This window comes from Nicotiana tomentosiformis, chromosome 9 (assembly GCF_000390325.3).
Source record: "Nicotiana tomentosiformis chromosome 9, ASM39032v3, whole genome shotgun sequence".
Classification (NCBI taxonomy): Eukaryota; Viridiplantae; Streptophyta; class Magnoliopsida; order Solanales; family Solanaceae; genus Nicotiana; species Nicotiana tomentosiformis.
In genome coordinates this window covers 78,129,106-78,142,976 of record NC_090820.1, presented here as the reverse complement: position 1 = coordinate 78,142,976, position 13,871 = coordinate 78,129,106, and the positions used below count along the sequence as shown (strand labels likewise).

The following is a 13,871-nucleotide window of genomic DNA, read 5'->3' as shown; positions in this document are numbered from 1 at the left end:
TCTTAAACACACGTTCATCCTCGAACGTTCCAAGAACCGTTCCAAAGTCATCAAATCACTGAATATATTCACCATACATATATTCGCGGGTGATCCCACATCACCCCAATCCATATAGGCCCAACGACATCTTCCCAACTGAAAATTATTCCTTCTACCCACACTGATAACCTTAGAACGAAATTTCTCACCATCCTATCATTTTCAAAATACCCGATTCCCACATCCACATAAGGTATCGGCCTCAACTAGCTGTAATAACTCATGCCTACACCCACACGGTACAACCACACAATGTAACACATCACACATATGCCCATAACAATAACTTTGGCCACAATAGCTGCCCATAATCAAGTACCGCACCGATGAATAACCTCATCTCAGCTAAAACCTCATCCCACACCTTCACAACGCTGACAACGGTACAAGAAACATGAGGATCTCATAACCGTTCACCCAAAACAACAAGTAATAACTAATGCCACCTAGGCACACATCTCGCAAGATAAAACCTAATAAGCACAAGGAAAATATGACCGAATATATAAGAAAACACATGAGAGAACTACCAAACAAGCCCGACAGGCACAACTCCCTATCAGTATCATACTACGAATCAATTCCACAAGGTAGAATCAAAGTATATGAACAAATCATAATGATCTCATCCTAATATAACTCCACCGCGATCTGCGACCGGGTTTAAACATATCAAACTGCATGAAAATGCGAGGATCCCGTCCTCAGATCTGAATCACAAGTAGAATACACATCATACCAACCGAAACCTTCCACTAATTTAATTATGTGAAAAAAGATCACAACACATAACAAACTTCCCATGCCCGTAGAGCATCTAAATCACAAATCGTAACCAACCATCCAGAATTCATATCAAAACCTACCGTAATGAGTAATAGAAAGTCACTTCTAGTCTCATAGCTCTCAATAGTGGACAAAACAAAATGATGGACATGGGCAACCACTATAAAATCTCCCAACAGGGACAAAAACATAAGCAGCATACAAAATCACAAAACTCACCCATATGTGAAGCAAGATAGGAGGACTCACTCTGATAAGCAGAACCGAATCAAAATAAGAATGATGCCTCTCTATAACAAATTGAAACCATACCTATAGCAACATCATCTGCAACGACCTCGGCCCTACCATAGAAATCATATCAACGGGCCAGGCCTCCCCCTTTTGGGTACCCTCTACCTGCCTGGCCTACACCCCTAGCTGACAGTGCAGGGATAGAAAAAATTGGAGCATAACTCATAGCCTGAATACCCCGCTATGACACATCTGTCCAGAGTTTGGGATAATCTCTCACCATGTGGTTGGTATCTCCACACTCAAAATAATCCCTCTGTTGGTATGGTTGTGGAAGTTGTTCGGTGAGGGTACTCTGAGACCCATGGGTATCTGAAATATCGTGCGAAGCCTGAAGTGCAAACTGAACTAGCTGACCCATAAAACCTCTACCATATTGTACCCTGCCTCCTAAATGGGTTCCAGTAGTTCCTCACGGCCTACAAGACCTCTTAGCCTCCCTAACCTCTCCTTCTTGAACCCACATGCCCTCTAATCTGCGAGCGATCTCTACCACCTGTTGGAACAGAACATCCATCTCCAACTCCTTGGCCATGATGAATCGGATACCATGACTGAGCCCCTCAATAAACTTGCAGACTCGCTCTCTAACTGTAGAAACCAAAGAAGGTGCATGTCTGGAAAAATCACTGAATCTAATAGCATACTCTAACACTAAAACTCCGCGCTCCATGCATCCCGAAAAGTCTGGAAAACAAACTCTCTCAAGAACATCTCTGAAAACTTAGTCCATAAAAGTGAAGCTGCATTGGCCGGGCTACCTAACTCGTACACTCGCCACCACTGATATGCCGCTCCCTTAAGATGGAACGTAGTAAAAGTAATCCCACTCGTCTCCACAATACCCACAGTGCCAAGAATACGATGGCACTCCTATAAAAAACCATGGGCATCCTCTGAAGCCAAACCACTGAAATTAGGAGGGTGATACTTCTTGAACCTTGCAAGTCTAAGTTGTTTCTCCTTAGATACTGCTGCCCTAACCATGGGCTGAACCGAAACAACAAGCTGTGCTGGCATGAACCCTGGAACTTGACCAATATGGACTCGCTGCTCTGGAGTACGGGCGACGAGAGTCAGAGCTCCTCCCCTGGTCTGTGGAGTAGTTGGTGCAACCAGAATCAACCCCGCTTGAGCCAATATGTCAAACATGCTCATGAAAAGTGCTAAAGTACCCTGAAGTCCAGGGGTAGTAGCAGGCACCTCTGGTGCCTGTCCCCCAACCGAAGCTACTAGCGGCTCGTCAACTGCTGCTCTGACGGGTGCTCTAGATGCGGTGCGTGCTCCCCCTCGACCTCTGCCCTGACCCCTAGCAACACCGGCTCTAGGGGCAGCGTCATCATTAACTACAACTTGTGTCCTCACTATCTGTGAGAGAATAGAATGACAAAGGATCAAACTCGAGATCAATAAACTCGCACGACAGGAATGAAAGAAGTGAAGTATTCCTAATAATTCTATAGCCCCTCGAAGATAAGTTCAGACGTCTCCGTACCGATCCGCAAGACTCTACTAAACTCGCTTATGACTCGTAGCACCTATGAACCTAGAGTTGTGATACCAACTTGTCACGACTCCAATTTCCTTCCGTAGGATGTCGTGATGGCACCTAGTCTTAGGGACTAGGTAAGTCTAATACTTACTGAATTAATGGAAAATTCAACCAATAACTATTAGATATAAAACCAAAAAATTTCTATACAAAGACAACAATCCCAAAACTGGTAGTACAAGTCATAAGCTCTAATGAGTTTACTAGGAAAAATCTTCTTTGTACAACTATTCCAAAATAGAAATAGACAATATAAGTACAATATCAAAAGATGACTCCGAGTCCTACAAATGCGACGGCAGGTATACCTTGAGTCTCCACAACAAAACCCTAACATCTTGCTAGCGATCAACCAACTCCGAAGTACCTGGATCTGCGCACAAAAATGTGCAGAAGCGTAGCATGAGTACACCACATCGGTACCCAATAAGTATCAAGACTAACCTCGATGGAGTAGTGACGAGAAACAATCAAGACACCTAGTAGGCATAATAACCCATACAAGTATAAATGTGAATCTAACAGGGGACAATATCAATATAAAGCTAAGCATGATAACAATAACAAAACAATGCTTGTAATAGGAAACTAAGAGCAACAATTAGCAACGAGACACAACCGGTAATAACATCGTGGAGTAAGCTGAATACAATTTAAGTCCGGTGAAACCAAGTAACGACTCAATAAGAGCAATTTTTTCCACAAAAGATTTGTTCAAGGATTTTCCCAAGGTACTTAACCTCATAGTCATATTTCACGAGTCCCAGTTCATGAACTCTAATCTTTTGGCATCTTGTGCCCACATTACAATTCGCAACCGCATGGACGACTTACGTGCCAATGGAGTGAAAATATCTCATATCCACATGGACAACTCACGTGCCAACAATAACAATGACTCATGACTGTACGGACAACTCACGTGCCAATAGGATAACTCTCACACATAAGGCAAGTAAACGAGGGTACATATAAATGGTCAATATTATCAGAATTCATTTTCTTAAACCAATATGGGTGATTAATTACGTGTATTCTTGTGTAAGTGTTCTATCACATCTCAAGTCAACAAGTACAAGTAGAGGCAACAAATGGCACATAGGAAACAAACACCGCAAAATGTACAATATATAACTCACACAAGGTAGGTACACCACTCCACAAATATTGTCAATAACAATGCCCTCAGGCCATCACAAATCATTCCCCGTCATAACCCACCTTATCTTGCCACGTGTGCAACAATGAAGTAAATGCCCGCCTTATCTTGCCACACGCGCATAATAATATTTCCACCTTGTCTCGTCACATGCGCAAACCCACATATATAGACTGCCTTGTTACGTCGCATGTGCAAATATCAATAATAATAATAGTACGGACAACTCACGTGCGAACACCCCGACAATCCTTTCAACAATACCACGTGTGCCACAAACATAACAGCACAATATAAGGTCTTTCACCACATGTGCCCATATGCCACAACCTTTCCTCAAAACAATTTCAATACCATAACCACGCATAGCCCTCGGCTCAACAACACTGAGTACAATAATAATCAACAATAATAAAATGAGAGTACGACAAGTAAATCAACACAAGAACTACATAACACAAATAAATGGAAGAACGAGCTAACAATAAAAGACACAACATGTAATAATGGTTTCAACAATAATAACTCAACAAGGGGAGAGATAATGTGTAACAATGATTCCACATAAGTACAACTCGACGATAAAAGAGATAACGTGAATCAATGATTCCAAATAAGGATAAGTCAACAATGAAAGGGATAACAAAACTTCAGTTAAGGTTAAGAAATTACAGAAGAGATAATAATAAGTTCAATTAAGGTTAAGCAAATACGAAAAAGACATCGATAACTTCAATTAAGGTTAAGCAATTACATAAAACATAATAGTAACATCAATTAAGGTTAAGTAATTACGAAAAAGACAACATGGCAATAAAAGAGGCGACAACTTCAATTAAGGCACATAAGAGTTTATTGGCAACAAGGGTAGAACATGAATCGATCAACTCCAAATAAGACACGTATGGGTGAATTTAGTAAATAGAGGATTTAACATAATAAGACAACTTCATTTTTAATGGACATAAGAACCTAAGAGCCTAAAATTATCAACTTCCCACAAATAAATCCGAGTACGTACTCATCACCTCGCATACACGGCCTTCACATGACACAATTATCACAAATAACTCAAATCCTAAGGGGTAATTCCCCCCCTCCCTCCCCACCACAAAGTTAGGCAAGATACTTACCTCAAAGAAGCTAGACCGATACTCTAAAATGACCTTCTTATGTGAAACAACCTCCGGACGACTCAAATCTAGCAAAAATAACTTAATATCATAAATAAAAATCATAGAAAATAATTCCAGATAATAAAGCTTTGATCTTTAATTAATACTCAAAAGTCAACACAAAAGGTCAACCTCAGGCTTGCACCTCGGAGACCGAGAAAAAATACAAAATTCGAACACCCACTCCCATACGAGTTCAACCATATCAAATTTATCAAATTCCAACATCAAATCGCATTTCAAATCACCATTTTATATTTTTGAAAGATTTCACAAAAATTCTCATTTTCTCCCATTCAAATCACTAATTTAATGATAAAAACAATTATGGAATCATGAAATATATTCAATTCTGAGTGAAGAACACTTACCCAATCCGACACGTGAAGAACCCCTCAAATATCGCTTAAATCCGAGGTATCTAGCTCAAAAGATGATAAATAGAACAAAACCCTCGATTTGGGAATTAATATTCTGCTGTACATGCATTACACATCGCGATCGCGTAAAATCAAATGCAATCGCGAAGAAGAGCAAATCACTACCCCAAAATACACTGCGCGGTCGCGAAGAAGAACTAACACTTCCCGCACAAAAAGCACTACGCGAACGTGAAACAAAGGACGTGAATGCGGAGAACAAAGCCTTTGCCTCCCTAGAATGGTCGACACTACGTGAGCGCGTAAGACCAAATGTGAACGCGAAGAAGAAACACGCACACACACACGCACATGCACGCGATCGCAGACAAAACCATGTGAACGCGAAGAAGGAAAAGGACCAGTCACCAAACAACCTATGCGATCGCGGCTGAACCTTAGCGATCGTAGAGAAAAACATCAGACACCAGCAATCAGCATTCCAAAATAGGAGAAAATGGCCTGTAGCACTTACGGAACACACCCGAAGCCCCCCAGACCCCATCGAAACATACCAACAAGTTTTATTACATAACGTGGACCTGCTCGAGGTCTCAAATCACATCAAACAATATCAAAACTATGAATCGCACCTCGAATCGAACTTAGTGAACTTGTGAACTCTCAGCTTCTACAACTCGCATAGAAACATATCAAATCAACCCGGAATGATGTTATATTTTGCATGCAAGTCCCAAATGATACAACGGAGCTATACCAACTCCCAAAATCGAAATCCAAACCCGATATCAACAAAGGCAACTCCTGGTCAAACCTCTCAACCTTCCAAACCTTTAACTTTCTAATTTCTGCCAAAATGCATCAAGCCAACCTACGGACCTTCAAATACGAATACAGACATACCCCTGAGTCCAAAATCACCATACGAATCTATTAGAATCATCAAACCACCATTCCGGAGTTGGCTGCACAAAAGTCAAACTCCGATAAACTCTTACTACTTAAGCTTCTAAAACAAGAATCATCCTTCTATACCAATCTTGAAACATTCGAAAACCGAACTCGATCATACACGCAAGTCATAATACATAACACGGAGCTACTCTAGACCTTAAGCCACCGAACATGATGCCAATTCTCAAAACAACCGGTCGGATTGTTATACACCACTAGCAAGAAGATTAGCCAACTAACCTTGAAGGATATTACATTGTTGGTTCCTCTTTTCTAGCTGACCTTGAAGGCTATCAAATTGGTTATCTCTATTTGATTCTCTATCCTTTTCCTCTACAAGCTCTGCTGACAGTTTTGCGATCTTTTTCTCCATAGCCGAGAGAGTTGACCTACCAAGTGTCTTACCCTTGGCGGAAGTCCCTATACATTGCAATCCAGCTCTGTAGTGCCTGTTGACGATCAATTTTGACCCTCCCTTTTAAAATTAATTTACTCATTCTTAATAATTTAGAATTAATGTTTTGAAAATATTTTCTATCAATAAATACTTATTTCTACAAATTAATTCAGTATTAGTTTTTGAAATTAATCATTTGGTATTAGTGTTATGTAATTATAAATATATTTACTATTTTAGGATTATTAAAATAATTTCTACACATACGTTTTATAATTAATTCAATAAATTACTTCTTAAAATAGTTAATTAGTTTACTATTTCAATAATTCAAAATTAATGTCCTAGTGAAGTATTTTTACAAATGATCAATTAATTACAATAATTAGTAGTATTTAACAATTATAATTTTTACTACATTTTATTGAAAATAATTAATGTTATTTAAATTAATTTCAAAAGGGTAAAAGACTAAAAGGTTACAATTTGAATTCCTTTACTAATTACAAAGTGGCTAATATTTAAATGATTTCTAGCCCAAAGATAAGGCCCAATCCGAGCCCAGGAGGGATTGGATGATAGTGAACTAACCAAGTATTTCATCAGAGTCCATGAGGGAATATACTTTGAAAAGATGATGGGAATGATGGGTCAAAGATGAGTGTACCATTCCAATGTACCTGGGCACGACACTAAAGACTGTTTCAAGTTGAAAAATGAAAATGATACCCTGATCAAGAGCGGAGCTATTCAGTGCAATCCGACACCACCTAATGTGAATCTCAACCCACTTCCAAATCATCGAAACCAGGGAGCTAACATGATCACATTAGATGATGAATATGACCTGAAGGGAACTATTATCACCATAGGGAATACAGATGCTGTAAGGATCCCTCCTCAAAAGGCTCCAATCATTACTGTATAACTAAGGCCTATAGTAACAGTTCAAACCTATCCGCAGCAACCTGCCGATGCTACTCGAGATGAAGAAGATCGGGAGTACAAAACCGTTCCCTGGACCTACTACCAAAAGGGAAAGGCCAAAATGCCAGACTCTGCCGTAACCCATGGTATGACTAGGTCTGGGAGATGCTACGCACCTGAAGATGTCAGTCGAGGAAATTCGGGGAGAGAAAGAATTCCAAGGAGGAACATAACAGACCCAGAAGCCGTTGAGTTTTGGAAAAGAATGTCAAACAAAGAGTATTCTATGGAAGAGCAGTTGAAGAAAACTCCAGCACATATATCTATCATGGATATATTAATGAGTTCTGACAGTCATAAAGACGCTTTGTTGAAAGTACTAAGTGGGGTAAGTATACCAAGTAATACTACTAGCGAGGCATTGGCCGCGACAATTGGGAAAATGGTTTAATCAAACATGATCACTTTCAAAAGAGATAAAATTTCTGTCGAAGGCGCAAGTCACAATAGGGCTCTTCACATCACTGTCAAATGCGGGGAAAAAGTGGTGTCCCGGTTGCTGGTCGATGGAGGATCAGGAGTCAATATATTTTCGCTCTCCACCCTACGAAAGTTAGGAATTCACTTGAGGGAAGTCGAGTAAAGCCATGTAAAGGTAAGATCCTTTGATGTTTCGAAAAAAGATATTATTGGAGAGATTTATCTAGCTTTGCAAATCAGGCCGGTCGATTTTCCGGAGTTGGTTCAAGTAATGGACATCTCCTCTTCCTAAAATTTGCGGTTTGGCAAGCCCTGGATACATATGGCAGGGGCCGTGCCATCTACTTTGCACCAATACGTAAAATTTGAGTGGGGATGCCAAGAGATTGTGGTTCATGGCGAGTGGGATTACCCCGATTATTTGGAGTATGTTGTTCCATTCATTGAAGGGTTGGACGGAATTGCCTTCCACGCTGTGGAAATCATGCAGACTACTGAGATGAAGAGGACTGAACAAAATTTGGGAATGCAATCATCGTATAGATCCAATATGGTTGTGAGGCAGATGATGAAATATAGATACAAGCTAGGAACAGGGGTTGGAGCCAAGTCAGATGAAATCATAGAGTTAATTGAACATAATGGGTAGAAAGGAAGGGTTGGCATAGGATATCAGCCTTCGGAAGGGAAAGCTCGCATCGTTAGCTCCGGGAAAATGGTTTTTCTACCAGAGCATGTTGCAAGTATGAGATAGATTTCAATACCCGAAGGTGATATCATCGATGGGATGGGAAAGCTATTCATGAATATAATTGAAGAATGCAGTAAAGGAACTGACATCAAGACACCAACCATTAGGGATGCTGAACAAGGGGAAAAGCTACAGAACTGGACAGGCAGTCCATCTTTGGTTCGCCGGGAGTCTTGGTAGTATGGAACTGTAAAAGTTTTCTTTTAAAAAGATCACGGTCAATTGAGGCATGTAACATGTCCGTACCTTTTTGTCATTTGCCTCTGGTGAACGACTAAAACGTTCCCCTTTTGATGAAATAAAATAATCGTTTTCCTAAATATTGCAACTTTATTTTATCGCTTTATTTATACTTAGTCTTTCATTTTAGTAATCAAACCGATTTTGCAATTATGACATGTAACGAAACTGCTGAACACAAGATCCAGATTACGAGGAATACGATGAGAGTATGATGCCAGACAATCTCCCGCAGGAGATCGAACAGCTAGAGAGTCAGAAGAAGCCCAACCTCAAGGAAATGGAAGTGGTCAATCTTGGAAGCAAAGAAGATGTAAAGGAAACCAGAATCAACACACCTAGAAGCCGAACAGAAGGAAAAATGGTTGAGCTCCTCCGACCTTACATCAACGTGTTCGCATGGTCTTATATGGCATGCCTGGACTAAGCACTGGCATTGGCTCGCATCGATTGACCACTGACCCTACCAGACCATCGGTCAAGAAGAAGCCCAGAAAGTTCAAACTTGATTTAAGTCTGAGGATAAAGAAAGAAGTGACCAAACAGATAGAAGAAAATGTAGTAAGGGTTACCAACTATCCAAGCTGGTTGGCAAAACATCATCCCAGTGCCCAAGAAGGACAGAAATATCAGAATATGTGTGGACTACCGAGATCTAAACAAAGCTAGTCCAAAGGAAAATTTCCCTCTACCAAATATACACATCCTCATCGGCAACTGTGCAAAGCATTAACTGTAGTCGTTTGTGGATTGATTCACTGGGTACCATCAAATCTTAACGCATGAGGAAGACGCAGAGAAGATAGCCTTCACCACGCCTTGGGGAGTCTACTGTTATAGAGTTATCCTTTTCGTTATCAAGAATGCCGACGACACTTACATAAGGGCCATGACGACCCTCTTACATAACGTGATTCATAAGGAGATTGAAGTGTATGTGGATGACGTCATCATAATGTCTTAAAAGAGTTCAGAGCACTTGGACGACTTGAGGAAATTTTTCGAATGCCTGCAAAGGTATAATTTGAAGTTGAACCCAGCAAAGTGCGCTTTCGGAGTACTCGCTGGGAAACTATTGGGTTTCATTGTAAGAAAGAAGGGGATAGAACTTGATCAATCAAAAGTCAAGGCCATCCAGGAATTACCGCCACCAAAGAGCAGGAAATGTGTTATGAGTTTTCTGGGCAGATTGAATTACATCAGCCGTTTCATAGCCCAGTCCACGGTAATTTGTGAACGCATTTTCAAGATGCTAAAGAAGGATGCTGCCACGAAATGGACGGAGGAGTGCTAGAAATCCTTCGACAAAATCAAAGAGTATCTTTCAAACCCGCCAGTGCTGGTTCCCCCAAAACTAGGGAAGCCATTATTGCTCTATTTGTTAGTCTCGGACAATGCCTTCGGCTGTGTGTTGGAGCAGCATGATGAAACCAGGAGAAAGGAGCAGGCCATCTACTACTTAAGCAAGAAATTTACACTATGCGAGGCCAAGTATACCTTGATAGAATGCACTTGTTGTGCTATGACTTGGATTACTCAGAAGAGGAGGCATTACATGTCAGCATACACTACACATCTGATATCTCGGCTCGACCCGCTCAAGTACATTTTTCAAAAGCTAATGCCTACCGAAAAGCTAGCTAAATGGAAAATTCTCCTTAGCAAATTTGACATTGTGTACATAACTCAGAAGGCTATCAAACGACAAGCTTTATACGACCACCTCACTAAGAATCCAGTGGATGGAGATTGCAAACCGATTACCACATATTTTCTCGATGAAGAAGTATTATTTGCCGGATAAGATATTGCAGAATCATATCCTGGTTGGAGAATATTTTTCGATGGAGCAACAAATTTCAAAGGAGTAATAATTGGGGCAGTCCTTATTTCAGAATCTAGACAACACTACCCAGCATCGGCAAAGATAAGATTCTTTTTTACTAATAATATGGCTGAATACGAAGCATGCATCCTTGGAATCAGAATGGCGGTCGACATGAACATCAAAGAACCTTTGGTCATAGGAGATTCTGATTTGTTGATAAACCAAGTCCAAGGAGAATGGTCTACCAAGAATTTTAAGATATTGTCGTACTTGCAATGCATGAAGGAGCTTTGCAAGAAGTTCACAAAGATTGAGTTCAGGCACGTCCCCAGAATTCAGAACGAGTTCGCCGATGCCCTTGCAACCCTATCATCTATGATTCAACATCGAGACAAGAACTACATCAACCCTATCGAGATATAAATCAGGGATCAATATGCCTATTTCTTCCACGTGAATGAAAAACCAGATGGTAAACTATGGTACCACGACATTAAGAAATTACTCGCGACCTAAGAGTACCCAGAGAATGCTAATAATGGTAAAAGGAAAGCCCTCAGGAGGTTAGAAAACCACGTTTTCCTCAAGGGGGAAGTCTTGTACAGGAGGACCCCAAACTTAGGTTTACTGAGATGTGTAGACGTCGTTGAAGCGACCAGACTATTGGAAGAAATAGATGCAGGGACGTGCGAACCCCACATTAATGGGTCCACATTAGCCAAGAAGATTTTGAGAGCACGATACTTTTGGATGACTATGGAAAGCAACAGTATCCACTACGTGCAGAAGTGTCACCAATGCTAGATTCACGGAGATTTCATCTGGGTTCCACCAAATGAGTTAAATGTAATGGGTTCATCCTAGCGGTTCACCGCTAGGGGCATGTATGTAATTGGACCCATAGAGCCTGCAGCATCAAACAGACATCATTTTATCTTGGTAGCCATCGACTATTTCACCAAATGGGTCGAGGCATCTACTTACAAGGTCGTCACAAAGAATGTAGTGGCAGATTTTGTACGAAACAACATCGCCTGCATTTTGGGATATCAGAGTCTTATCATCATTGAAAATGCCGTTAATCTCAACATCGACCTCATGAGAGAAATCTGCAAGAAGTTTAGAATCATCCACTGCAATTCCACAACCTACAGACTGCAAATGAATGGGGCAGTCGAGGCAGCTAACAAGAATATCAAGAGGATTCTGCTAATAATAGTGGACAGTAACAGACAATGGCATAAGAAGCTACCTTTCACTTTATTAGGCTATCAGACCACCATGAGAACATCCACTGGGGCAATGCCTTGCATGTTGGTAAACGGCACTGAAGCGGTGATACCTGCAAAAGTTGAGATTCTGTCCTTAAGAGTTATTCAAGAAGCAAAATTGGAAAACGCAGAGTGGATATGGATCAAGCAAGAACAACTCGTGCTCATAGACAAGAGAAAAATGGATGCAGTATGTCACATCCAACTATATCAGAACAGGATGGCTAATGCATTTAACAAAAGATTGAAGCCTCGCCAATTCATGCCGGGGCAGTTGGTTCTAAAGAAAATCTTTCCCCATGAAGAAAAAGCTAAAGGGAAGTGTGCACCAAACTGGCATGGTCCTTACGTGGTTCACAGAGCACTGTCTCGAGGAGCTCTAATCTTGGTAGAAATGGATGGAAAAGCCTATAAACTTAGACGCAATCAAGAGATACTATGCCTGAAGATAAATAGAGTTAGGGTTTATGATGTAATAGAACTACGTTCAACCTGACATCTTACAGAGGGATACGAAGGCAACACACGTAGGAAGGGGTTTCTATCAAAACTTTCTCTTGTAATAGAAAAACGAAATATCACTTTTGTATGTTGCTCAAGAACTACACCGACTTGATTTCCTCAGAAATGAATATGTAGGCAATCCTTATCGGATTCAGTCATCTTTTGTAATGGAAGTACATTCGAGCCTGATTCCACGTAGATATGTAGGCTGTCTGAGTCAGACTCGACCATTTTCATTCTTAGTCTCATCATTTTGCATTTGTTGTAATTGAACTAAGCTTCGACCTGATTCCTTTTGGATTCGTAGGCTGACTGAGTCGGGCTCGGTCATTTTCATCATATTTTATCATCATCCCACGAACTACGTTCAGACCTGATTCTATTTCGGATACGTAGGCAACTTGAAAGGGTTCAGTAATAACCTTAGAAAATCCTTTGTAACACATTAGTTCTACCTAGGACGTAGCCGCAACAACAAGTAGCCACATTGTCAGAAGCGTAACAAAAGATCAACATCAATACGATGGAGTTCTCAAAGGAATGTGTTCACGTGTGGGGAACCTTTCGTAACATGTTATGATCCGAAATGACAACATTTTCCTTAAAAAAAACAAAGTATTTTCAAAATGATTTCTAAAATATATATGTATATATGTGTGTGTATGCATTAATTTGTCCATCTATCGAACTTCATGGTGTAATCATGTCAAAGGCTGGGGCAAACCAACACTGTGGTCGACACAAACCAACTCCCCCTACTAAGAAGTTTTCTTTGAGTACTAGGTCAACATGGAATAAGTAAGTGCTAGCACCACACTGGAACAAATGACGGATCCGCCGCTTGCCTAAGATTATCTCTCCTCCTTTTTACTTACAATTTTCTAGTACAACTAAGCTAACTCTCGAATCCTCTGCAGGTGCCTCGGAGATAGCTGACACTGAAACTTGTACATAACAAATCATCCGCTCACCTAATCGGAGCATCTTGTACAAAATGGAGCATCGACTTCATCAATGGAAGTCCTGTATATAGCAAACTGCCTTCTCAATCAATCGGAGCACCCTGTACAAATCGCACGTCAGCTTCATTAATGGAAGTCCTGTATATAGCAAACCACCTACTCAATTAAT

At 40.6% G+C, this 13,871-nt stretch overlaps 1 protein-coding gene across 1 annotated transcript; it reads left to right on the top strand.

The window, feature by feature from the left end:
- The first annotated feature begins 11,847 nt into the window (after positions 1 to 11,847).
- LOC104086986 (uncharacterized) lies at positions 11,848 to 12,732 on the top strand. Its single transcript, XM_009591359.1, has one exon. The coding sequence runs from the start codon at positions 11,848 to 11,850 to the stop codon at positions 12,730 to 12,732; it is 885 nt and encodes a 294-aa protein (XP_009589654.1).
- The last annotated feature ends 1,139 nt before the right edge of the window (positions 12,733 to 13,871 follow it).